General features: G+C 45.2%; 1 protein-coding gene and 1 long non-coding RNA gene across 12 annotated transcripts in view; one reads left to right on the top strand and one right to left on the bottom strand.

The window, feature by feature from the left end:
* Positions 1-26,964, bottom strand: part of Sergef (secretion regulating guanine nucleotide exchange factor) — a 185,422-nt gene that overhangs the window by 43,359 nt on the left and 115,099 nt on the right. For 4 of the 11 annotated variants that reach the window (XR_005873324.1, XM_040736069.1, XM_040736068.1 and 1 more), the window contains one exon: positions 17,914-17,950. The exons of 1 other annotated variant lie outside the window; for it this stretch is intronic. Coding sequence is in view for 4 of the 10 variants with exons in the window: in XM_040736069.1 (XP_040592003.1) it covers positions 17,914-17,950 (37 nt within the window). In the remaining 6 variants the exon portion in view is untranslated. Of the gene's footprint in view, positions 1-16,255; positions 16,304-17,907; positions 17,951-22,929; positions 23,127-25,846; positions 25,931-26,964 lie in introns of those variants that run through there. 6 more of the 11 variants (XR_005873327.1, XM_040736071.1, XR_005873326.1 and 3 more) reach the window with 4 other exon arrangements.
* Positions 657-16,996, top strand: LOC121136193. Its single transcript, XR_005873328.1, has 3 exons — positions 657-724; positions 14,598-14,732; positions 16,671-16,996. It is a non-coding gene; the product is annotated as an uncharacterized LOC121136193 (long non-coding RNA).

Consider the following 26,964-nt stretch of genomic DNA (forward strand, 5'->3'; position numbering starts at 1 on the left):
AGGCAGCATTTCCTCTGCTGTAAAGCCACTATCCGAATACTCACTGTGTGCAGCCCACACTCTTGTCCTCACAGCCCTCTGTGGTGGGCACTGTCATCTCCACTGATAGACGGGAAACTGCAGCCAGAGGAGCTAAGTAATCTGGGTCACACAACCGTCACACTTTCAAGTTAGGTGTCTTAGAGGTTACTACAATGCGATGAAACAGCATGACCAAAAAAGCAAGTTGAAGAAGGTAGGGTTTGTTTGGCTTATATTTTGAGATCACTGTCATCACCAAGACAAGAACTCTAACAGGACAGGAACCTGGAGGCAGGAGCTGATGCAGAGGCCATGGGGGGTATTTCTTACTGGCTTGCCCCTCATAGCTTGCTCAGCCTGCTTTCTTATGGAAGCCAGGACAACCAGTCTAGATATGATAACACCCACAATGGGCTAGGCCCTCTCCATCAAATACTTATTAAGAAAATCAGTATTTCTTCTAGGCGTGGCTACAGCCCTCCTCTCAGATGACTTTAGCTTGTGTCAAGTCACATAAAACTAGCCAGCACATTAGAATTTAGAACTCTGGTCTTGACTAGAACCTATGCTCTCAACTACCAACCACATTCCAAAGAGCTGTTGCAAGGAAGGAATGAGGTAACACTACTATGAGACGCTGCTTGGGAACTTGACAGTATGGGTCGCTCTTCTCTAAGATGTGGCTTCTTAAACTGTGGGCCAGGTAACTAAATGTGGAGGGCCACAAAAACTTGGCAAGGGTAAAAAGCTTATGAGCACATAATGACCAAAAATTAATTTAAAGTCAAATACGTCATAGGTATGAGGTGTTTCTGGCAGTGCCACCTTGTATTACATCATGTGACTTCATGGTCTCCTTGGTCCTGAGCACACAACAGGCATACTCTGCACTGCACATGCCATCACAATACCTAGTACCAATGGACATGCCCAAAACACCTCAGCTTAGATTTGAGATTACATTATAAACGGTGGTGTGTTTACTGTGCACACCTAGTTCTTTCTTCTTACAAAAATGTAATGGTTTCTTTCTGAAATTTCCTACTGTCACTTCTTAGTATGTAAGCATAAAATTAGTACATAGATATTTTTTGGATTTTGCTGCATTAGAATGTTGGACTTTAAAAAATGCCATTTGAGCTGCTAGTTTGAGTTCCGTTTTTTAAAAAAAGTTAAATGAATTTGGGCTTCAGATTAGAATACAATTTTTAATAATGTCTGAAATGGCTTAAACATACTTCTGTTGTCTGGTTTTACTTATTTATGTGAAGTGACATTCTCAGCATCAAGTTATAAAATAAAAACATAAACCAACTCCAAAAAGCACTGGGAAGGTTTTATGTCCTGCAGTATCAAGACCCAGTCAAGACTTAATATTTCTCATAGAAATACACAGGCAGATCCATACCATTATCGTGCGATTTGGCTTACATAGTTAAAAAATATAAAATTATCTATGTACCAAAGAGCTATTTTAACTTATTTTAAGTTTCTGTATGTTTTCAATAAATATCTGATCCCTATTTTTATATACTTAGATGCCAGGGACTACATAAAAATGTCTCCCATGCAAAGGCAGCCATAATAGAAAAAGTCTAAGGGGCTCCATCTAGGATACAAGAGCCCGGAGGCTCTGCAGGGTCCATGTTCCCTGTGGTGTGGCCACAGGGGCCCTGTGTGAGCACTGCGCTTCTTGACCAGACTGATGGGGTGGGATGGTATGTACTGAGGCGACCCTCAGATTTGTGAAGTCAGCCACCCTGAGAATAGAGGCAGGGTTACGGATGAAATTCCTCCTCATCCCTAAAAGCTGAGAGTTGAAGGCGCTCTGACAGTGAGCTGCTGCTGAACAAGGGTGACACGCCACATTTGCCCATGATCACAGATCTCCTCAAAGCTGATGGTTTCCAAGGCGACTGCTGGGCACCAGTGAGGAGAGGATGTGACTAGAAAGCAGGGCCTTGTGTCATCAGAACAGCTGGGCGATCCCACAACCCTTGTGTCTTCAGAACAGCTGACGATCCCACAACCCTTGTGTCTTCAGAACAGCTGACGATCCCACAACCCTTGTGTCTTCAGAACAGCTGACGATCCCACAACCCTTGCTTACACAGAAAGGAGGATGGGCTGAATGCTAAGTGGGGCTGTGATTCCACATGTGCACTGGGTTCTTGCTTTTGCTGCGCCCCTCATCATATCGACCTACCCAAGGTGCTCATTCCCACAGCCAAGGGCCACAGGGTGAGAACTGTGGGGTCTGGGAACTAGTGAGATGGCTGGGTGCATAAAGAGCTTGCTGAGCAAGCATGAGGACCAGAGTTTGGATTCCCAGAGCCCATGAACATGCCAGGAGGGCATAGCAGCTATGAGTAACTCCAATGCTCAGCAGGTGGAGACAGATGCTCAGAGCGCGATGGCTAACTAGATGATTCTTATGGATGAACCCTGGATTTAGACTCTGCATCAAAGAATGAAGCAGAGTGATGAAGAAAGACTCCCAGTGACACTTCAGGCCTCCACAAACAAGGCCACACACATGAAGAATATACACACACACCTGCATACTCTCCTAGTTTGCTTTCTGGCCTAAAGAAACCTATGGGAAGAAAGGAGATACTCCTTCTACTCTAGGCCACAGTCTATCATTGAGGAAAGGCAGGGCAGGAACTCGAGCTTGAAGCAGAGGCCATGGAGGCTGTGAGTCACTGGAGCCCGTGTTCCTCTTTCAAGTGTGGCCACATTGAGTAAGTGTCCTCTCGCACTTTCCATCATTACTCACCATTAATTGGCACACTGGATAAGTGGCTGAGTCCGGCCTGCTGGGGCTGCTGGAGCCTCAGACTTTGCCCTAAAACGTTGATTATGGACAAGTTAGAGGAAGACAGCATGGGGTCTTGAACCATCGACTTGGGAATCAGAACATCTCCCCAATCCTCTGACATCCACTAATTGTACAACTACTAATTATGCAGCTGGGGGCAAGTTGCTTAATTTCTGTATTGACCCCTCACTCACAAGTAGATAGATGTAGATAACAGTATCCATCTTATATGATTGCTGCAATGATTAAATTAAAAAATCCAAATGACAAAGAAAAATCCTACTTGCACACACGTTAGTTGTTACTCTTTTTTGTCACTAGTATGTCAAAGGTGCCAGCACACTGCCTGGTGTTCAGCAAGTTTCTGCTGGGGCACTAAGCCCCTATTATCTGCAGGCTGGGTGAGAGGAGCCTGGGCGTGGAAAGAAGGAGAGCAGAACACTTTATCCCAGGCAGCCTGACTGCACTGGAGCAGTGAGAGCCACTACATACAGCCGCCAATCATGCCTGCACTGTGTGCCTGCAGGAACTAAGGACTCCAGGCTTCTCCCAGGAAGAGGTTTGCATACATGGAAATGTTCTATGACACACAGTTAGAAGGGTGTGCTGCAAAGGGGATCCTTCTTCTTGCCAAGGGCATCTTGGCATCTAGAAGAGCACCTACCAGGATGGGTATGTGATGTGAGCGTTGTCAGCTTGTCAGAATCTAAAACCACCCGAGACATGGGGTTTTGGGAATGCCTACAGGAACTGCCTTGATCGTGTTAATGGAAGTGGGAGACCTGTCCACTGTGAGTGGTGCTGTTCTCTGACCAGCAAACAAACAAACAAACAAAAAAGAATTATGAGTCCTAACTACAACTCCGGGGAGATAAAATATTTAGAAAATAAAAGACGCTGGGTCTATGCGCCTGCAGCCCTGGGTTACAGTGATGGGCGGGGGTGGAGGGAGTGAAGGCTGTGACACCTCCAGTGTCTGAAGAGCAGAAGGCACCCAGAGACAAGCCACAGTGAAGGGTTCATAGTGCCATGGTCTGAAGGGAAACAAGCTCCTCCTTCAGCCTTAATTCTCTTCTGAGGAACCAAGCCAGTGCTCATGTCTGTTTAAAGTTGCTAAGCCCATGCTTCTCTGGGCCCAGGGACCTTCTCCCATCAAATCTACTGAGAGCCAACAATTCTCCCTTGGAGCGAGAAGCAACCCTCTCCTGTAGTCCTGTAGCTGAAGCTCTTGTCCAGCCTCACTTGGCAACATTCAAATTTCAGATTTTAGAAGGCATCTATTGAACAATGCCCTGTCTCGTCTTTTCTTCTTGTTCTGTAATGCTATTTGGTAAGATTTTTGCAAGTCTCTTGCAGGCTCTCTTCACTCCTTAGCACAAAGGAATCTGAGAGGAGCTGCCTGGGTAAAATGCCTGAGCCCCACCCTCCTCATGCCCTTGCTCCCTGAGTTTGTACCTGTTCATGTCTGCTTACTCCCTGAAAGCCTTCTCTCTTCTTCCTACCTCAACCTCACCTGGCAAGTTTCCTCTGGCCCCACTGTAGGGTGAGGGTGTGAGACTTATGAATGAGACAAGGCAGTCTGAGAGCTGGGCAGGGTTTTGAAGCTACCTCTTCATTTCTCCACAAAGAAGAGGAAGATGGTCACCCGCCCACCATGATGACTTGTCTAATGCTCAGGTCTCAGCCTCCTAGTGAGTGAGCAAATGCAGGAGCAGTCTAACGGGCAAATGGGATGCTTGTGGAAGCTCTGCTCGGTCGTGCATCTGACAGAAAGGTGACAGCCGATCCCCATAGAAGAGCTGAGTGTGCTCCTGGAAGGCACAGGGGTTCCAGAGGCACAGGGTAGCAGGCTCAACAGCGGCTACTGAGTCCAGAAGTTCCCAGGCAGACGGATGTGCCCCTAGACTTTGCCCAAGGTTGGGCTCCCTGACTCACTGGTTTGACTGTGTGTCCACTGTCAAAGCTGTCCAGTTGTTATACACAACTGGTCCTTCAAGTGCTGCACTCTAGTGACACACAGGGGGAGAGCCTGGCTTCTGCCCTCTAGACAAGGGCTGGCAGGAACGGCAGTTCAGCTGTTGCTGTCTTCTGCCTCGTGCACACAAAAAACTCAGGGGACCCTGCTTGGAGAACTGATTAATCAAGTTTGGTCTTCACAAGGGACCACCATGATGAGAAAAGCACACCCGTAGAGTCAGCAGGTGGGATCCTGGCCCCCCCCCCCCGAGTCTTGATTTTCCGCTGGAAACAGAAATTCTTATCCAATTTCTATTTTATGAAGTGCTAACTAAATGAGCTTTTACCTCCCCTTCCCTGGGGGTGGGGTGGGCATTAAACCCAGGGCTTCATGCATGTTAGGTAAAGTGCTCTACCACTGAGCTACATTGTCAGCCTCAAATGCTAACTGCAATGACATATGCAAAAGACTCGAGTGGTGCCAGCATTTAGCAGTTACTTAGCCACTCACTGTACGTTTGCTCTGTAAAAAGGCACTGTCCTTTACAAAGGAATTTTTATTTCTTATACTAGTTGGCATCTGAAGTATTTTGCCTCACGGTTCCACTCTGCCTGGGCAGTGATGTCAATGTGACTGAAGACTTGTTCCCATGAAACTCTCAACTGTCCTGGCAGTCGCCCCCTCGTCCCTGGTCCCAGACTCCCACAGGAAAGCCTTCCTTGTCCACCTTTACACAGAATGCTTGCCTCCATCACTCAGGACCGATCTCTCTCACGGGGATTTCCAGAACTAACCACACTTTCCTCTTTACTCCGTCTTCTGTGTCTCACCTCTGTCTACGTTGTGTTCATTCACTCACTCATCTACTCAGGATTTTCAATTTCATCCAAAGCTCTTTCTCATTGTACACGAGCTCTCCCAGATACCCAACTACCATATTTCTCCACAGTATCCAGAATGAGGGAAGATTATACTATTCAATCAGTATTTCAAAAGCATTCGAGGGACACGGGCACATTGCTTAGTTTTATCAATTAATGACACAGGTGACAGATACAAAGACAGATGCTGAGAGGTGCAGATGACTTGTCCAAATAACTGCCTGCCTAGAGTTACAGTGTCAGCCACTGCTGGGACCAGAGCTCAGCCCTTGCACAGCAGAAGGATTCTAATTTACTTTAAATCTTCACAATTTTGGCCTTGAATTCACCTTAGCTATTAGATTCACTGTCTCAAAGCTCCCACTGACTTCTGTGTAAGTGCAGAGGGTCACGGCTGCAGTTTCTGCTACCCTAAACAACTCGAAAAGAACCAGAGAAATATACAAAAATGTCATGGTCGCCTTTCAGCTAAAAAGGGCCAGTCTGACAGAGTAACTTAGCAAATACAGGAGCCTTTTCCACAGCCTGGCAGCCTTACTTTGCCATGCCATTTAGAATGATTCCCATGGAGGGATATAAACACTCCTTCTTTAGGAAAAATAACAGGAAAACAAAACAACCCCCCTCCGCAAAAACCCACTAAACAATACATCTCAAATATGGAAGCTTTGCTTATATTTCTAGCTTGGTGGAGAGGAAAATGGCGCCCAAGCCTCCAGGTGAGACAGGGAAACAAACCAGTCAGTTCTGGAGTGGAATGAGGTCAAGGGCAGGGCCCTGAACACCAGAGCCAACAGAAGCTCTGCATCCCTCCACCTGGGACATAGCCCGGGAAGCCCTGTCTGAGCAGCACTCATTACACTGTATCCTAACTCCATCACGGGCAAGCTGGGGAAGTCCCTTCCTCTCTTTGAGCCTTCGGGCTACTCTGGTAGCAACAGGAGCCAGGAAGTCAGCCAAAGACTTCGATCAACAGTATTGAGATAATTGAGTAGCCATCTGGAGAATAATGAAGTTGAATCCACACCTGACATTCTAAACTAGGATGGATTCCAAATGGATCAACAACTAACATATTAAAAGAAGAAGAAAATAAAAGATACAGGGCCAGAGAGATAGCTCAGTCAGTAAAGGACATGAGTTTAACCCTCAGAGCCCACATAAAGAAAGCAAGGAATGGAGATGCAGACTTGTAACCCCAGTTCTTGGGAAGTGGAGACAGGCTGATCCCTGTGCTCAATGGCTGGCCAGTCGAACATACTTGCAAGCTCCAGGCTAACAAGAGACCCTGTCTTAAAAAAAAAAAAGTGTCTGATACTTAAGGAATGACACTGAGGTTGAGTTCTGGACTCCCGGGCATGTGCCTCCAAACATACCTGTGGAGGGTTGTGCCACCTTAAAACACAGAAGCCATATTGAAAAGACTGACAAATTTAATCCCGCTAACAGAAAAAGTTACATGGCAAAAGAAAAAATATAAAGGCAAAATAATCCAAATCACCCAAAGCAACAACAAAAGAGAAAAAGCCAGGAAATTATATATGCAGTAAGACCACTGAGAAAAAGACAGCTTCCCTTATATATAATACTCCCAGTGACCAGTTAACTGTCCATTGGTGGGAGAGGGCTATCGGCTTGCCTAGACTGCTCTAACCAAATGCCATACCTGTGGTTACTTCCAAACAGGACTCCACCACTCAAATTTTGGATGCTGGGAACTCCAAGACCAAAGCTGGCTTCATGTTTGGTGGAAGCTATTTCTCATAGATGGCATCTTCTGAATGTCCTCATGTGGGGAAATGGGCAAATAAGCTCCTTTGGGTCTCTTTTACAAGGGCATTACATTTTCTTACGGGGTAGCTGTCATGACCTAGTCACCTTAAAGACCCATCTCCCATGTCTGAGTGTCTTCACATTGAGGTTAAATATCAGTACATGACTGTGGAGAATTGGGGAAGCACACCCATTCAGACCCTGTAACACAGGGACAGGATACCATGTAAGAATAACAGTGACTACCCAAGGATGCCTAGGTCCTAACTACTGCAGCCTGTGAATCTAGGGTTAGACGACAAGGGAGAATTGAATAAGCAAATGAAGGGAACTGATTAGCTAACATTATCACAAAGATTGTGCTAAATAATCCAAGTGGGTCCACCAGAACCATGAAGCCAAATGGGGATAGGGCAGGAGGGGATAGTCAGGTCAGAGGACACCGGAGGAGAAAGCTTCTATCAGTCATTGATGGCTTTGAAGACAAGGGGCTGCAAGTCACTTCTCAGCAGGTGGCCCATAGAAGGTAGAAAAAGGGACAGACTCACTGTAGAGTAGGTTGTGTGATGTTTTACTCTTTTGGCTTTTTAAGGGACCCCTCAGCCCAGGTCCCAAAGAATCACACAGGGAGGCTTATTCTTAGTTATGAATGTCTAGCCTTTAGGTTGGCTTGTTTCTAGCCAGCTTTTCCTATCTTTAAATTAACCCATCTACCTTTTCCCTCTGGACTTTTTATCTTTCTTACCTCTGTAAATCTTACGTTCCTTCTTACTCCATGGCTGGCTGAGTGGCTGGCCCCTGTCATCCTCCATCCTCCTCTCCTTGTCCTCTTGCTGCTGCTCCTCATTTGGTCGCCCTTTTATTTGTCCTACTCTCTGCCTGGCAGCCCCACCTATCCTTGCTCCTGCCTTGCTATTGGCCATTTAGCTCTTTATTCGACCATCAGGTATTTTAGACAGACCAAAAAAATAAATAAAAAACCAAAAAAAAAAAAAAACCCCAAAGCTTCACAGAATTAAACAAATGCAGCATAAACAAAAGTTACACACCTTAAAATAATATTCTACCACAAGAGCAACCAGAAAAGAAACAAATCACTATCCCGCCTTTAGCCCAGAGATCTATAAAGACTTCTGATTTCAGCCTTAAGACAATATTGTTTGGAGCCACTAATTTTGTAGTATCTTATGACAACAGCAATGAAGAAACCAATATAGGGATGAAATAACCCCTCAGAAAAGGAGGAAATGCCAGTGGTCTCAACATAGGAAAAGATGCTGAACCCCACTTAAAATAACTAAAAAGGACACTGTGTGTGCCTGTGTGTGAGAGAGTGCGTGAGTGCATGCATACATGTGTGCTGAGATAGAGTCTTTCTATGTAGCCCAGGTTATCCTCCAACCAGTGATCCTCTTTGTCACAGCCGTCTAAGTGCTGGGATAGTACAATAGTCTAATAGTCTTCGAGAAGAACAAAGTAGGAGGGCTCAGAAAACAAACCAATAGAAAGAAAGACTCATCTCAAAACACCCTCATATGTGTATGCAATCTCTTGACTGTTAGCCAAGGGGCCTCTGCAGTTTAGTGGTGAAAGATTAAACTTTTTAATAGGCATGGGTTTGAGGTGGAGTTCTAGTTCTAAATGTAACAGGCAAATCAAAATTCCACATAAAAGCACAGAAGAAAAATTTCGAAACCTTGCAGTGTGTCAAATGTCTTAAATTGGGCACCAATACCTCAGAGCACTGAGGAAGAGATTGGTAATTTGGACTTCCCCAAGACAGAGAACATTTACTCACCAAAAGATATTATGAAGGATGGCAAAGGGCTGGAAAAGGCATCTGCAACGTAATTTCCCAATAAACGGTGGACTCTGTAAGCCTCACATCATTCAGAGAACCAGATAATTCACTGTAAAATGGTGGGCAAAGACTTAAACCCTTTGTACTGGGGGTTTTGAAGTTTATGAAAAAGAAGCTTCCAAGCAGCCTACCAGCATAATCAAATACTTTCCACGTCATTAGCTGAAGCATTTTAAAGGGAACATGAAAATCTGTGATGTGCTGTACCACACACCCAGAGGCATAAGGCCATGAGGCTGAAATTACGTGCATCAAGGAAGCAAGCACTCACAGATTGCTGGCATGCACTGGTACAACTACTTTAGGAAACGTTTTTAGCAGTATTGTGCTAGTTACTTTTATACTGCAATGAAGAGACACCGTGTTCAAGGTAACTTATAAAACAAAGTATGTAATTCTGGGACCCACAGTTCTAGAGGGTGAGTCTATGACCATTATGGCAGGGAACAGCAGGCAGGCAGGCATGACACTGGAACAGCCGCTGACAGCTTACATGCTCAGACAACAACCACAAGCAGACAGAAAACTAAGTAGAATGCTGTAGGACTTTGAAACCTCAAAGCCCACCCAGTGACACACCTCCTCCTACAAGGCCATACCTCCTAATCCTTCCCAAAATGTTCCATTGGCTGTGGCCAAGCAATCAAGATGAGCCTCTGAGGGCCATTCCTATCCAAACATCACACGTGCTCTACAGCTCCTCATTTCAGTTACGCACGCAGGAGACATGAGACACCCAGAGCATTCCTCCTCAAAGTCCCCGGCACAGAAGCCCCTATGCTCACCAACAGCTAAAGGATGAACAAGGTACAAGGACAGAGAGGAATGCTGGCCAAGCAACAGAGTTGTTGCTGCATACAGCACGGGTAATTCTTGGAGACACAGGTGCTGGTTAAAAGTCACACTCAGCAGGAGCGTGCTCTTTATATGAAGTTCAAACAGACAAATCTCATCTTTAGAGGCAGAAGAACAAGGGCTCCCATTTAGAGGAGAGTTACTGCAGGGATGGGGCATGAGGTCGCCTTTTGCAGTGCTCGGAATGCCTTGTATCTTGTCCTGGGTGGTAGTTTCTTTGGTACAAACTTATGTGAAAAGCCATTAATCCAAATTGTTAGGATTTCAGTGCATTGTCTATGTTCTATAACTTTTATCAGGACTGTGACCCAACAAATAATCGAAGAGAAGAATTCCTTTTGCTCATAATGTCTAAGGTTTCAGTCATTGTGTCAAGGAAGGCATGATAAGGCAGCTCACATTACGGCAGACAGGAAGCAGACTGGAGCAGCAGCAGGAAAGTGGTTAGGACAAGACACAGGCCCTAAGAATACATTCAAGCCACCACTTCCTTCAAGTGGGCGCCAACACTCACAGGTCTATCACCTCCCAAGAGTCTATTCAAAACTTGAATCCATTAATGTATTAAATCATTCATGAGATCAAAACCCTTTGGTGCTCTAATTATCTCTGGAAACACTTCACAGACAATAACAAGGAGGCCCTCAGACAGGTACATTGTCAGTTGCCTTAGTAATCCCTTGTTTACTTCCCAACCTAACCACACTGACTACCAAGATTAGTCATCACAAATGGGGTGTGTGTGTGTGTGTGTGTGTGTGTGTGTGTGTGTGTGTGTGTGTGTGTGTGTGTGTGCACATGCGCAGGTCAGAGGACAACTTGCGGGCATCAGTTCTCTGGAGCTCAAAGTCACTCATGGGGCTGAAACTCAGGTTTGAAGGTAAGTGCTTATATCCACTGAGCCGTCTTGCCAGTCCATAAATGTGCTTCAAGTTCAAAAGAAATGAGAAGGGCTGGAGGGCAGCTCAGTGGTTAGGAGTGCTTGCCTGTTCTTTCAGAGGACCTAGGTTAGATCCTGGCACCCCAGGGTGGTTAGTGATCTTCTGTAACTCCCTCTTCGGGCCCCATGGGCACCAGACAAGCATGTGGTACACAAACACATATTTAGACAAAAAACTCAAGTGACTAAGGTAAAAAAAAAAAAAAAAGAAAGAAAATCCAGGCATGGTGGCGCATGCCTTTAATCCCAGCACTCAGGAGACAGAGGGAGGTGGCTCTCTGTGAGTACAAGACCAGCTCGATCTACACAGTGAGTTCTAGAACAGCTAGGGCTATGTAGAGAGACTGTCTCCAAAACAAAACAAAATTTAAAAAATTAAAAAATCAAATCACCTTTAACAGTTTACCAGTCACATAAGGCTGGCAAAAATCCAGATCTTTACAACCCTCTGTTAGGCACACTGCAAAAAAAAGGCACTCTTGCATATTGCTGATTGGAATGAAAAAAAAGTTATCATCCTTACAGTAGCAAATTCTGCAATGTCTTGCAAAATTAGAAACACAATTCCTCTTTTGTATAATAATTTCACTCCAGGAAATTTATCCTATAACTACACTTTCCCACAGTGACATACCAATGTTCATGGCAGCACCAACTCATCACTTAGCTATGAATATGAAATGACATAATCAGAGAAGGCATTTATAGCCTGCCTATCCTACTCCACAGAGGAACATGCAAGCTTGAACCTGCCTTAAAGCACTCTATAAAGCCCTGGGGTTCAAAGGAATCATTGCTAGTACCATAAAATAAAAGTAAAAAAGCAATTTTCTTCTATTGCATTTTTCTCTATTAAATTCTGGCATGGCCCTGTTTGATGGGTGTCAGGCCAAGGGCAGATGCTTCTCACACATCTAGCAAAGGTTCAAAGGTTCAACAGCTGGAAATCACCAGTAAAATGATGCATGGACTATCATTTCAATTTCTACAAGAACTACTTTGCTTGGAAAAGTAGGGTCCATGCTTCCTGCCTTTAACAGAGGCTCTCTGACAAGCCTTTCCCCCAGAGAGCCTTCACCAATAACATCCTTTTCAAAGGATCTGAATGGAGTGCAGAGAAAGGCAGTGTGGCCAGCTCTCCCTGCCGGCCTACCCTCTTCTTTTTGTGCATGCATGTGTATGTATGTGCTCCTCTGCCAAGGGCAACCTCAAATGTCATTCCCCAGGAGCGGTCCATGTTACTTTTTTGCAACAGGCTCTGTCGGTGCCCTGGAGTCCACTGAGAAGACAAGACTGACTGGCCAACAAGTACGAGATGCGATGGTCACTCTAGATTATCTAGATTAGGTTAAGTGAGATGGAAAGCACCCACCATAAAAGTGGTTGGTACCATTCCATGGGCTGAGGTCTCAGACTCAATGAAAAGGAAGGAGTGGGCTGAACACAAGTATTCGTCAGTGTCTGCTTCCTTTGCACAAGGTACACAGCAGCCTTCTATTCTGGTTGCCATGACTTCCTGCCAAGATGGACTGTATCCCTGGAAATGTGAACCCAAATAAACTCTGCCTTCCTCAAGTTGCTTTTGTCAAGTAGGAAGAAGAAAAGCAACTAGAACAAATGGCTGGCCCTTTGCTCACCGAGCTACCTTCCTAGCAAGGGTCTTTTGAAAAGTGTGGCCATGTGACCTTTCTTACTTCTGACAACAGCAGCCTGTCTACAGTGGAAGTCATGAGGGAAATCCTGGGTGAAAAGAAATGAAGAAGAAAGAAGACAACGAGGCAGCTGAATGAGCACCAGCCTAGATACCTACGATGTGCAGGAACTCTGCATGTCAGTGTCACTTGGGAAGACCCACTTCTGCAGTGGGCATCATGATGGCAAGGCTACAAACTGAGAATCCGGCTCAGCGGGGCAGAGTGACCGCAGGAGGCAGGAGGTTGAGTGGCCAACTCAGTAAGGACCAATGGACTCCGGTCTCTCCTCAGATGTCATCTAAGCACCTGCAGGGCTAGATCTATCAGTCCTTCCCAGGCAGGGCTCACACCACCTGCCATTCTGCCTCACAACAGGGGCCTGGTGACAAGCACCAGACATGCCAAGAAAGTCATCTAAACTGCTAAAGGGGAGAAAGAAACCTAGATGCAGATAAAGTCACCATGTAGAATTCTTTTCTCTGGAGAAAGTGGCTGCCAAGAAACTTGCCTTAGGCTGGACAGGCGTTGGGTCCCTGTTTAGGAAATGGGTAGCAAAATCCTGACTCGGAACAAATCTGGGTTGGCATTGTCTCAAGGGCTACTGAGATGTGCAGATCCCAGATACCGTCAGGGTTCTTTCTTCTCACCATGGCCTCTGCAGCAACATGCAGGCTTTGTTCAGGACACTGACATCCAGAGTAAAGACACCCTTTTCTCCAGCCTCTATAGCTCTCAGGGGGCCTGGGGGCCTTAAGCCACTTATGGTCTATTATAATCACTCCCTTCTATGAGGTTGTAAGAGCTAAACATAACAGCTAACATCATACCCTTACTTTTGTGTCAGTGAGTGTTCTACTAACAACTGTGTGAGGTCAATGATGTAACCACAACATGTTACTGCTTCAGGCTCAGACATAGGTGGAAAAACAGTCTTGGAGGCAGGCGACAGCTTGAGCATGTATACTTACGGGAAACCTGTTTAACCTATCAACTGAGTCTCAGTTGTCCATAAAGCGGTTAGACACATTCACTTTGTGGAGTTGTGTTTACTCCCCAGGACAGAGACATCCTCCCCACCATCCCTTCACCCTTCTCTGCCTCACTCCCTTCCCAGGCTATCTGGGTGGTGAACATTTGCTAGCTAGTTAAGGCTCCTGCCCATGAACAAAGTCTAGCTTCTTTTTATTCCGTTCCAGTATTTTCTGGAAGTATTCCAAGTCTATCATGTGTGGGATTCAGTACCAGGTCCTGGTGCTGGGTGTAGAGTGGACTAGAGGCAGAAGGCTGTGTGACAGAGCAATGGCAGCGGGGCTGGGGGAGGAGGCAGCTGGGATCAGGACTCAAGCTGCTAGGGCTCTTCTCCAGCTTGCCTCCCTTGCTGGCCTCCAGTCAGGGTGAACAGGCAGCAGCTTCTTGCTACTTCTGCCTGCAAAGCAGGCACTCTGCAGGGCAGGGCACCCTTTGGGGACTGTATTTCCGCAGAGCACCCAAGTCTCAGCTCCTAAGCAATGGGCATCTGAGAATACTGTGACTGGGGCCTGCCTTTCCTGACCCTGAAGTTCTCTGTTTAACACACTGAGCCAGTCCCTAGGCACTAAGGACCAAACAAAAATTATATTTGTGGACTTGGAAAGGGCCTGAGCTCAGTTCCCAGAACCCACATTGGGGTCTCTGATACCCTCTGACCTCTGTGGGTACCTTTATAAACTTATGAAGGTATATTTACATATACACAATAAATGGATAAATAATTTAAAATTCCATTTCCCTTTATTATTATTTCATTTACTTTAGTGGGGTAGAGCAGAGTCTGACTACATAGCCCTGGTCAGCATGGAAACGGTAACCATCTATGTAACTATGTAGAGAAGGTTGACTTCTAACTCCAATGATTCTACTGTCTCAGCCTCCCACATGCTGGGATCACAGGTATGTACCAGTACACCCAGCTTATGCATTTATTTACTCGTATTTATTGTTATTGTGTATGGTGCTGAGATCAAAGCCTGAGCCTCATGCATAGGAGGCATGCACTCCATTGACCTCCAAGCGACATCCCACAACAATGTCTGATTTTAAAGGACTCAAACACTTGTCCAGTTCCTCCCACTGACCCTGACAGCTTTACTGAGACAACTTGGGACACCCTCTTTCCCAAAATATCTTCATTTCCCTCTCCCAACAAGGAAATATTTCACTAGAACAATTCTCTACCACTTTCTATACCAAGGTAAATCAGAAACAAAGAAGTAGACAAAAGAGGCAGCTTGTGAACTCTATCTAGCCTAATGTGCACAACAGCCCTGCACTCAGGGATTACTATCCCCATTGCACAACAGCCCTGCACTCAGGGATTACTATCCCCATTGCACAACAGCCCTGCACTCAGGGATTACTATCCCCATTGCACAACAGCCCTGCACTCAGGGATTACTATCCCCATTGCACAACAGCCCTGCACTCAGGGATTACTATCCCCATTGCATGGACGAGGAGGAAATGGAGTTCACACAGAGATGGGGATGGTTTGAATCATGGCTGCCTGCTGGCCAGCTCTGCTCTTCCAGGTCCCAGGTTGCCTCTGTCAGCCTCCAGTTCTGCTAGCTTGGTACCTCTCTTGTCGCTGAGTTGTGTGCATCCTGTATAGATTACCTTCAGCCTTTTTGTCCATGCTGCTCCCAGGGGAGACTGCCTTCTCCCATCCAGAGACAGCAGCAGGGACTGGTGCTGCCGTAAACTCTCTCGTTAACTGTCTCAATCACAGCCAGACCACAGCAGTTCCGGCGTCCCATACCTGCTCCTGCTGCAAAGCAGGCTAGCTGGAACCTTCCCTAGCTTTCCCTGACTCCAGCTCCTCTGGCTCCCCACTGCTGCTAGCAGCTTCCCTTTCTGCTGTCCCTGGTTCCTGCATGTGACACCAGGGCAAACACTCGAACCACGCCAATCCCAGGCAGCTGTGTCAGTGTCGCTCCAGTCATGCGTGCTTCCGGCTCTGCTTAGTCAGCTGCTGCTCATGGTGCTGTGAACAGGCAACAAAGGGGAGGGTAGCACACACAGAGGGCTCCCCCCAGAAGCCACGGGAACAACAGACCACTGGCACAGAGGCAGGCAGAGGCTGCAGGAACTTCCAATTTACAGGCAGAAGTAAAGCCTCGGAAAGGCAATCCTGGGAGCTAATCATATCAAATAACAGCAACTAACATTACTTAACATTTTTTAAAAACTTTCTTTTAACGATTTTACTTTCAGTTTTAATTATGTGCACATGAGTTTGTACAAGTGTATGCAGAGCCTATGAAGGCCAGAAGACGGCTTTGTATCACCGGGAGCTGGAGTTACAGTAGCTGTCAGTTGCTGGGGACCACACTGGGGTTCTCTGCACACCATGTGCTGGGCACTGTTGCCACCCCTGCTTTAATGACAAGGAAAATGAGGCAGAAAGGGTTAAATACCTTGTCTGAGTTCCCGCTAGTACAGAAGCCCATTAGTTCAGAAGGTTCCTGAACACACAACAACAACAAATTATTTCAAAATCAAATCTGTAACGAAGCCACAGTGTTACCATAGGTTTGCCAATGTCGTCCCATGTGACGTCACTGCAGCCTTGATTCTGAACACATGACAAAGGCCACTGAACACTGTCCTAAACCCCAGGCTCAGAACCCTGTGATGTAAATTGGTTTCCGCTCGTTTAGAAGCATGATGTCAAAGTATGAGAACAAATACTCTTTTCTACTTTTTCTCACTGTTATGGAGTATCAAAGTGGTATAATATCGTTGGGCTGTGCTAAGTTGCAATGTTTGGTTTTAAAAACTGCTATATGAGTTGCTAATTTGGATTTCTTTTTTTTTTTTAACCCATGAAAGAGAACCGGTAAGATGACTCAGTGACTAAAAGAACTTGCCGCCAAGCCTAAAGACCTGAATTTTGATCCCTGAAATAAGCGCTATGTGCGCGCGCACACAGACACGCACAGACACACACACCCCTAAATTTAACTTTAAACATCATTAAATGAAATTTGGCTTATGACAGAATTTCCAACAATTTTTGAGATGGTCCTAGACTGCTGTTTTGTGCTGGGTATTTATGGGAAGTGGCATTCTCAGCACTGATGACACTGAATATCAAACTTTCATCTGAGATTTAACTCTGTATGTAAAAATAAACATGCACACCTATCTCATTAGTACACAAGTCTGTTTTGTCCGTTAATAATAAAATTTCATGTATACCGAAGAACTGTTTTTAAATAAAATTCTTTATGAGCTATTGCCAGCATTTCTCTAATTTGCATATGCAGTTTATACGCTTGTACACCTGGAATCATGTGGGGTAAAGGTCAAGAGCAGCAAGAGCATAAGAAGTCCCATGCTGCCAAACAGTGCAGTTCAGCCTGAGTGGACCAGGGGCATAAGGGACAGCTTTCCTGAATGAATTACTCTTGGGTGCAATCATGGAAACCTTGAACTTGCATTATCCAGAGCCAGCTAAAGGGAAGTCTCAATGAGCCAGGTTTGTGTCTGACTGGAACAGCTATATACCAGGCAACAAGGGCAGTGAGCCAAGCCCTGTGCTTCCAAAGGCAAGGCCAGACCAAGAGGAAAGAATTTTCTAGAATGGGTTTATCCAGGGATCCAGAAGTGTCCAAAGCATTCCTCCATCTTATGTCTCGTTATCTTTAAATGTTATTTTCTGAGGCAGGAACCATTTAAGCACCTTCAAAAGATACTCAATGAGATAGTCTTTTTGTTTGTTTGTTTGTTTTATGAGACAGGGTTTCTCTGTATTATTTTGGAGGCTGTTAGTCCAGCCTAGCCTCGAACTCACAGAGATCTGCCTGCCTCTGCCTCCCGAGTGCTGGGATTAAAGGCGTGCGCCACCACCGCCCGGCAAGATACTCTCAAATGTTCATAAAATAGGTTTCTAATAAATGACAGACGGGACATCGTTTCACTATATATTCCACACTGGCTTGGAACTTGTGTTTGGCTTCTGGAATGCTGGGGTTACAGATGTACACTACTAAGCCTGGCTACCCAAAGAGTCTTCTCCAATTCTGTAATATGAGTTTCACAATCAACTGATGTCAGTGTAAAAGTTACTTACTAATTACTGCCAAATTATGCTCTGATCCACAAGAAATCTGTAAAAGTAAAGAAAATATATGCTATTAGAAAAAAATGTATAGATATCTCAGCTGGTATGTTTTGTGATCATAGTTATCTTATAATGACATGCACATTCATTTTGGTAAATCTTAGAAAAATGTAGAAAAGAGCATCATATACAAAGGTTAAAATTATAATTATAACATATTCACAGCTATATAAAAAGTCAGTGTGAAAAACATTGACTAGAAACCCATCAAAATGTTAAAGTTGTCTTTAGCCAGTTAGACTACCAGTACTTTTTCTTTCTACTTTCTAAACTTTCTTCCTTTTTACTTAAAAATTTTAACTACTTTTACTCCTTTAATTGTTTCCATTTTGCTTTATGTGTATGCAAGCATGGCTGTGCACCATACGCGTACAGTAACTGCAGAGACCGCAGAGGCCAGAAGGGGGCAGTGGATCCCCTAGGATGGGCGCCAGACAGTTGTGAGCTACCATGTGGGTGCCAGGAATCGAACCTGGGTCCTCTGTCAGTGTTCTTAATTACCAAGCCATCTTTTTAGCACCCCTCACACCCATACGAAAAATCAGACAGGGTCTCAAGTAGCTAAAGCTGGCCTAAACTCCAGCTTCTACCTCCCAAGTGCTGAGATTACAGGACTGGGCTGCCACACCCAGCACTTTTTCAAAATGCACACGTTACTTTAAAAACTGGGAAGACAGCAATAAAGACAACAGTTTTTAAATACTGAACTAAAAAGACCATCGCTGTCATTTAGTGACAAAATGAGCCAAGATGTCAGAGGAAGCAGATGCTTCTGCTCCGTCCCCTCCCTTGCAGCCCAGACTCCCTGTGGCCTCTGAACACACTGTGTTCCCTTGTGCTTGAGTACACGCTTGCTCAATCATCCAGAACGGCCTCTCCCCACCGCCTACACAAAAGGCTCTATTCACTTTTTACCTTGGAGCACCTTCTAAACTCCTTGGCTATAGCGTTTAGGCTGACTCAAGCACTCCTGTCATTCTGCCCATCTATCAGGCATCACATTGCAGCAGGCAGCTTGTCTTTTAGTATTTCTTCTGGTCTCTGCACTAGACACATGCACCCTGAGAACACAGCTGTGTCTCACCTCTGTATTGCACTTGTGAAATGTACAAAGCCTGGAGCTCAGTTAACATCTGACAAATGAGAGAATGAATAAAAGTACCAAGTGCATGAAAGAAAGAGAAAGAAAGAAAGAAAGAAAGAAAGAAAGAAAGAAAGAAAGAAAAGAAAAGAAAAGAAAGGCTGCCCCAGAGAGAGAAAACAGTTGGTCCTTCAGGGTCTGAATCCGGTATTTCCAACCACTGGCAAATACATCTATCCCTTCAGTCTCTGCATTATGTACTTGCTGTCAGAAAGAAGTGACGGACTCCGAGGATGCTAATTAAGAGTTCTAGACTCTGGAGAAGCATGTGTGAGCTGTATCAGAATGCTCAGTTTAACCCCAGGAAGGGGCACGTACTCTCGATGTTGTTGCGGGAAGGGCCATGCACGTCGGCTACATTACCAGAATGGAGATGATTTGTCCGGGGTTCCAAGGCAAGTCTAAATGTGAGAACTTTCCTGACCACAGGAATGATTCTACAAGAGTGAGATCATCTAGCCTTTCTGCACCTGCCTTAATTCATTTAGAAGAGTATTCTTTGGGTTCATCCATAGTAGAGCCTACTAATGACTGTAATTAACAACAGTATGTTACATTCTTGAAAAATGCAGAGAAGCAGAAGTTAAAGCCTTTGCTGTGCAAGCATAAGTCCTGGAGTCCAGATCCCCATAACCCACAGGGTAGGGTGGGAGCTCACCTATAAGTCCCATCTCAGAAGGTGGAGACAGACAGATACCTACAAGAAGCTGGGTTGCAAAACATTTTCTTTTAATTTGGTTTGCGAGACCCTGCCTCAGTGAATAAGGTGGAGGAGCAATGAGAGATGATTCTTAACCTCAGCCTCAGAGCTTCACATGTACACACACGTGTACACACACACATACCCACATCTATGCAAACATGAACACACACACACACACACACACACACACAGAAAAGGGGGGAATGAAAAAGAAAAGTGCTGAGTATATTTAAGCTTTCTCACTACAAAATTATATGTGAGATAATACATAAATCAGCTTGACTTGTATACTTACTTCAAACTTCATGTTGTACATGACAAATATATATATAACAGACAAATATGTGTTAATTAGAAAAAAGGATAGAGAGGCTGGAGAAATGGCTCAGCAGTTAAGGGCCCTGGCCACTTGTCCAGAGGAATTGAATTCAATTCCCAGCATCCACATGATGGCTCACAACTGTCCATGGTTCCAGTTCTAGGGATCTGATGCCCTTTCCTGGCTTCCAAGGGCACAGGGCACACACAAACATACAAGCAAAGCACCGATTCCACGAAGTACTTTTAAATTTTAAAACCCTGAAAAATACCCAAGCCACCATGACTCTCATACTCTGACAAGTTCCTGTCCGATGCCCTAGTGGACATGAAGTTCTGACCACAGGGAAGGACTCGAGGCTCTGAATGCTGTGGGCAAGAAGAGCAGCCTGGGCTCCTCGGTCTGGCCTGCACAGAGCTGGGATCCCATGTCTCAGATTCAACAGGGTGGAGGGTACCACACACACTGCATGCATCCTGACAGGGTGTGTGAGAGAAGCCCCCTGGGAAGTGGCTCCAGACTGTGTCCAAGTTTGAGGTGATTTGAACCTCCCATGATGACTCACTGGAGACTACAGGCACAGTAAGAGGTCACCTTAATCTTCCTGGCTGTACTGAGGCTGGCTCCCCAAGTCTGTCTGTTACAGGGGGCAACTTGGACTGATGAACAGGAAAAAACTTAGATGTCTATCAGGAAACAAATATTTATGTAAATTATGGTAGAGCTATTTGATGGACTATTAAGCAGCCTAGGAAAATGATGCTTACACTAAGAAAATATTCCAAATATCATGTGAACTGAAAAAAATTCCACAAAAATTGTATCCATAATACAATATCCACTGTATAATAAAACATGGATGAAAATGACTGAGAGGAGAGACATCAAACTGACAATGTCTCTGGTCTGGGGGTGGGGGTAGGAATATGGTTTTTCTTTTGCTTTCTAAGTCTTACACAGTATTCTTATAATGGGAGGAATCTATTAAAAATTATGATGCAGTTCCCTCCACATAGGAAAAAAAGCAATTGACTATAAAATCTTGTGTGTTTAGAATGTGGGGAGGGGCTCCAAAGGTAACAGGAGTAAATCAACAGGGCAACTACAACCTAGCAATAGGACTAGAAGGCATTTTGCTCCTACTAGTCTTTATTTCCAGAACATTCTTTCACTGTGGTAGCAGCAGTAGTGGTGTGGTGACCTTGATAAGAACAATAATTAAAACTGCCATAACCTGAGTACTCGTGTGCACCAGGCTGTGCTCCAAGGCATTTTGAAACATTGGCACATTTTAATCATCACAGACATCTTTCCAGGTATGTTTGGCTTTGCTCATTTTAGAGGCGAGGAGCCCAAGGCTCATACATATTCAAATGCCTTCCTTAGTGAGCGAAGGAGGCAGCGACAGGAGTAGAATCTGGGTTTGGCTGATCTACAAGTTACCATCCTTTACTTTTGCTTCATATTACCTTTAAAAGAAAAAAAAACTTCAGTTCATAAAACACACAAAGAGGACAAAGGACTTAGATCTGTGGGTTGAGGGCCAGCTGGGATCATGACTTGAGGTTGACCAGCATCAGGGATCAAGCTTCCAGAAGCCAGCCACTGACAGATAAATGCTAGTACCACCCCGCAGTTGCTGCTCTGTATTCATGAGTGAGACAGTGATGGATGGACTTTGTCAGGCCAGTGCCCAGCTGTGTGCATGGAGCTTCCCATGGCTTCTCCCTCTCTGCATAGAGGTGGAACTCTTAACACCACAAGTCACGACTCTCAGCACCACACTCCTTCAGTGACAGCGTACACATAGCCATTTGCTTCATTTTGCTCCTGCCAGTGCCTACCCACCACTCAGTGGCAGGCAGTTTCTGGGAGACTATTAACAATGGTGATGGATCAGGTAAAAGACCTCAAGCCAGGAAGCCAAGTCACTTCTGGGCCCTCTACCTTTCTGGCTCCTGAGACCTTTGGCAAGATTTTGAACCTCTGGGAGCTGAATGTTCTCAGATATTAAAAGGTGACAGTGTGTTGTGTCTGCATTACGGAAGTGCTGGAGGACAGAAGAGATACCCCCCTTTTTTATACACAAACCAAACCCCCAATAAAAACCGTCCTGCTCCCCCTGCCATTCTATTGGGAGGGCAAGGTCTAAATTACAAAGCACAACTTACAAGGCCAGCGTGAGTTGGTCCATACTCACTTCTCATGAACTCTCAAATAATGTATTCTCTTTTTCCATTTGCACCAAGCTCGTATGCTTTCTACTTTCCTTGACTGGGATTTCCTGTCTCCCACTGCCTACTTAGTAAGCCCTGGAGAATGCTCAAACATCAAATCCCAACCCCAGCTGGCTGCTCTCCCCGGGCTCTCTGTGTCAGGGTCCCTCCCACTATGGATTCCTATTCACAGGCACTGCCTGTTACTCACCTCAGTCCGTCTGTCATCAACAGACTACCTGCCCAGCATCTCTGCCCACAGTAAGTGCATGGCGTAAAGCCAGGAACCATAAAAAGGCAATGGGAGCAGAGGGGTAAAGCCAGCACAAAATAATCATAAGCAGTATGGACACAGTCTTCAAGGTGACATCCTAAAGAAACGTAAACTAGGGGCTGGAGATATGGCTTACAGGTAAAGCATTTGCCTCTCAAAGTTCAATGCCCTGGGATCGAACCTCCCACCACCCCAGCAGGAACCAGTTAAATGAGAGCACAGGAAAGTGGAAGTGGATTTGCTTATTTGCCTTTAGCTGCGAGCCCTGGCCAGCTGCTGGCTCAGCAGTTTCAGTCCTCCTTCATGCTTTACCTGGGTGAAGAGAGCAGCAGTGTATTCCTCCTTTGAAGACTTCTCTTAGACCCACTGAGACATCCCAGAACATTCATCAGGACTGAGAGAATGTCTCCAGTCTTAAGGCTGGCATGCCTTCTGCAGCAGAGGGACTAGGGTTCAGAATTCTCCAGTTTTGCCTCGGCACGTGGACGTCAGTAATTAAGAGGGTATAGCTGACAGGGCAAGCAAGGTACAGGACATTAGTGTCCCCACAGCAAGATTCCCCGTGTTACCTGCTCTGGGAAAATGGGTTTCCCTTTCTACCCCAAGCATTAGCTGTCCTGGGTGGCGAGCGGCATCACTGCTCCGTCACCGCAAGCCCTCTCCTCCTAACCTGGCCGTCCTTACAGCACGTATGCCCATCCATCGTTGACTTTTGAGGGACTGACTCACCAAAGGACAGCACCTAGGAGGTCTCAGGAGAGTCAGGGCCGTGCAGGTGAGAGCTGACTGTCTAGGGACACCTTCCTCAGGCAGTGGGGCTTGCCTCTGAGTCCCCTTCCTGCCTGGCACCTACTCAGACTCAGAGCCTGTGGGCTGTGCTTCTCAGGGCGTCTCAAAGCAGCCTGTATTGCTCTTGGCCTTCCGCTCCAGCCCTGCTCTCTTAGAGGCTCCTACATGACTCCCTTGTTTCTTCTCACTCCTGGGTCAGATCTCTTAAGTTCTACACTGTCGCGGCATTAAAACTTCTGTCTTGTCCCCACACTCAATCTCTCCTTTCTTATGACCTCTAGTTCAGCAAGACAAGTCCCCTCTCTGTGTCTGTGTTTCCAATCCAGACCCATACCCAAGAGACACACCTAAGATGCTCTGCCCCCTGGACCGCCTCAACTCCTGGGAGGCCCGGCTCCCTTCACCTCTCAACTTAGCTATTATTTATTTCACCAATCTCCTTTGAATTTCCAATATTCTCACCACTTAGTGTGGGGGAGCAGAAAATGGGCTCTGAAGAAGGGACTAGAAAACCTGGTACTCCTGCTCCCTAGCCATGTGACGGCTGGCAACCCCCCCCCTTGCCTCTCTGAAAATGGAATACTAACTTCCAGACCCATCTCACACATCCTACCTAACCCGTCTGGCGCACCGCACACAGGCACCTTGCCATCTACAGAAGAGGACTCCACTCTACTCCATTCTGAAGATATTCCCAGATACAACAGCAAGATTCCCCATGTTACATGGCACCTGACCGCAGCCTGGGAAGCAGCATAGTGTGAACAGTCTGCCCACAAGAGGCTCTAGGGATGAGCCCCCTATAGGAAAGGTTAACATAATGAGGGCTATGGGCAGAAGATGCAAGAAAAGAGCAGTGTGAGAAGTCTATAGGAAGAAACACCAAACAGATCCTGTGCGGGGCCCAGTGCCTGGGTTCTGAGCTGCCTTTTGTCCTGAATGACTTTCCTGTTGCTCTTTCATCAAGACACGTACTTCACCTGCTTTCCCTTCTGCACCAAAGTCTGCCACAATCCTTACGATAGGAAATATCTCTGATCCTTGCATATTGAAAGAGCACATTTGGACTCAGCAATGGTGTGCCACCACACGCTGGGAAACAGCATGGGACCACATGCAGAGAGGACAGCCAGCTTGGTTAAACTCACAGCAATTAATAGCTTTGGGACAGGCAAACTCTGTAGAGCAGTGGTTCTCAACCTTGTCAATGCCATGATGCTTTAATACAGTTCCTCATGTTGTGGTGACCCCAACCATAACATTATTTCCATTGCTACTTCAGAACTGTAATTTTGCTATGGTTATGAACTGTAATGTAAACATCTGTGTCTTCCAATGGTCTTAGGCGACCCCTGTGAAAGAACCCTTCAACCCCCAGAGAAGTCATGATCCATAGGTTGAGGACTGCTGTAGAGCATGCTTCTCAAAAAAGTTTAACTCTTGTCCTAATCACCACACACACTAAAATAAAAAGACTAACAAGACCAAGTGCTGGTGAAGAGTCAGGAGAGCTCAAGTCTCACACTGTTGTCAGGGCTAAAATTCAACAGCTGATTTGAAAACTGCCTGGCTTCTGGAGCTGAAAATTTCAGCTTCTAGATCTGAGAAACTATGTATGCACACTTAATATACACATGCCAGGAAGCACAAGTGTCCAAACTGACACTTGCTTATCTTAACCAAAAAGCATGTGTAGAGTGTTCATAGTCTGGTACTTATAGGAATGAAAGTATAGCTCTGTGATAGAGCAAAAAGATGTAGGCTGGTCCACACCAAAGTAAACATTTTTACAGAAAGATTTGGCAGTAGTATAACAGGAAAGAAATGTAGTCCGTGCAAAATACTTTATAGTGGTTAGGCATGCAATGCAGGGGTACGGCACTCGCTTTGTTCCCACCAAGCCCTGGGTTCATTACCCAGAACTCATAGGAAAGGAGATCATGTTTGACTGAGACACCCCATAAGTCTTGGGCATCAGAACACTCAGCCCCCAACTGATGGTGCTGTTTGGGAGGTTTCAGAGGTATGGCCTGGTTGGAGGAACTATGTCTCTAGAGGTGGGCTTTGGGAGTTAAAAGACTTCACTCTCTCTGTTTCATGCTTGCAGTTCAAGATGTAAGCCCTCAGCTTCTTGTTCCCAACGCCATGCCTGCTGCTTGCTGCTGTGTCTCTCTGCTGTAACTGACTCCTGTCCCTCTGGAACTATTTGCACAAATGAGCGCTTTCTTCTTTCCATGGTTGTGGAGTTTTACCATAGCAACAGAAAAGTAACTCATTTGTATACTTTACAGCAGGGAGAAATTACTGATATCCACAATATGAACAGATCTTCAAGAATAATATTAAATGAGAGAAGCCAAACACAGGCAACCATAAATTTGTATGATTCTATTTACATAAACTAAATATAAAATATATACATAAAATAGGCAAAACTTACTTCAAACACAAATATAACTGTTCAAAGGAGCAAGAAGGAGCTAGTCCTAGTGGTCTTTGACCAAGGACTCTGGTTCAGCAACTTCTGGATAAAAACAATGCAGGGATAGATTTTTAAGATTGTGTGAATCTGTTTTCTTGGATTAGAATCCTAAGTAATTCTAAATAATAGTAATTGTCTTTGTTCTTGAAAACCCAAAATCTAACTACAAAAGAACTACAAAAACATCTTAAATTACATAGTAGGCCCTTTTCTTCCATAGAATGTATGTGTAGGTTTTGATGGTATTTTGCACACTCTGTTGGACTGTGCAGATGGAAAAATGTATTAGCATTGTTGGAAGCTAGAATCCCACTACTGGGGGAGGAAACACAAACATGGAACTGGGGAAGCAAAGAACAACCCTGCAAATGCCGGACCAGAGGCCAAGGCATGATGGGAAATTACAGTTCCATACCTATACTTGCAGGCTGTGTAAGCCAGTGCAAAACTTCCTGGAAGCAGTGGCCTCACCCCTACACAAGCATCAGTAAGTTCCCTTCTGTACAGATCTCTGATCCTAACTCCTTAACTAAGAGAAATCAGACTTCCTGAAAAATAAATGGCAAATTCCAGGGTTAGGACAAGAAAAGAACTAGAAACTGAGCACCCATTTGTGCCAAAAAGTAAAATGACATAGGGGTCCTAAAAAGTCAGAGTGATGGGGACAGAGGAACCACCAGCTGGCTTCAGGGACAATTTGAGTGCTAAAATGAATAATGATAAAACCTGATTACAATACACTGAATAAAATAAAAATCCATGAATATATACTGAGTAATAAATAGGGAAGTAGGGAAAGCTCTTCCTTACACTGGAATGTCATAAATAATAAACATAAAAGGAATAATTGATTTAGAAAAATTTTACCACCATTATAATAACAGTTAATGCGGGGATGAATCATTAATTCACCTCAAAACTGCTGAGCAAAAGTCCAAGAGGAGTGGCACATTCACAGTCTCAGTCATCTCCTTACAACCCCTGCTCAGTTACAAAGGGAAGGCTACAGCTTAACAGAAAAGAAAGGGGCAGACTCCGCCTCACCCGAAGACCTGAGTGAGCATCACTAATGATGG

This window comes from Mesocricetus auratus, unplaced genomic scaffold (assembly GCF_017639785.1).
Source record: "Mesocricetus auratus isolate SY011 unplaced genomic scaffold, BCM_Maur_2.0 Super-Scaffold_100054, whole genome shotgun sequence".
Taxonomy (NCBI): Eukaryota; Metazoa; Chordata; class Mammalia; order Rodentia; family Cricetidae; genus Mesocricetus; species Mesocricetus auratus.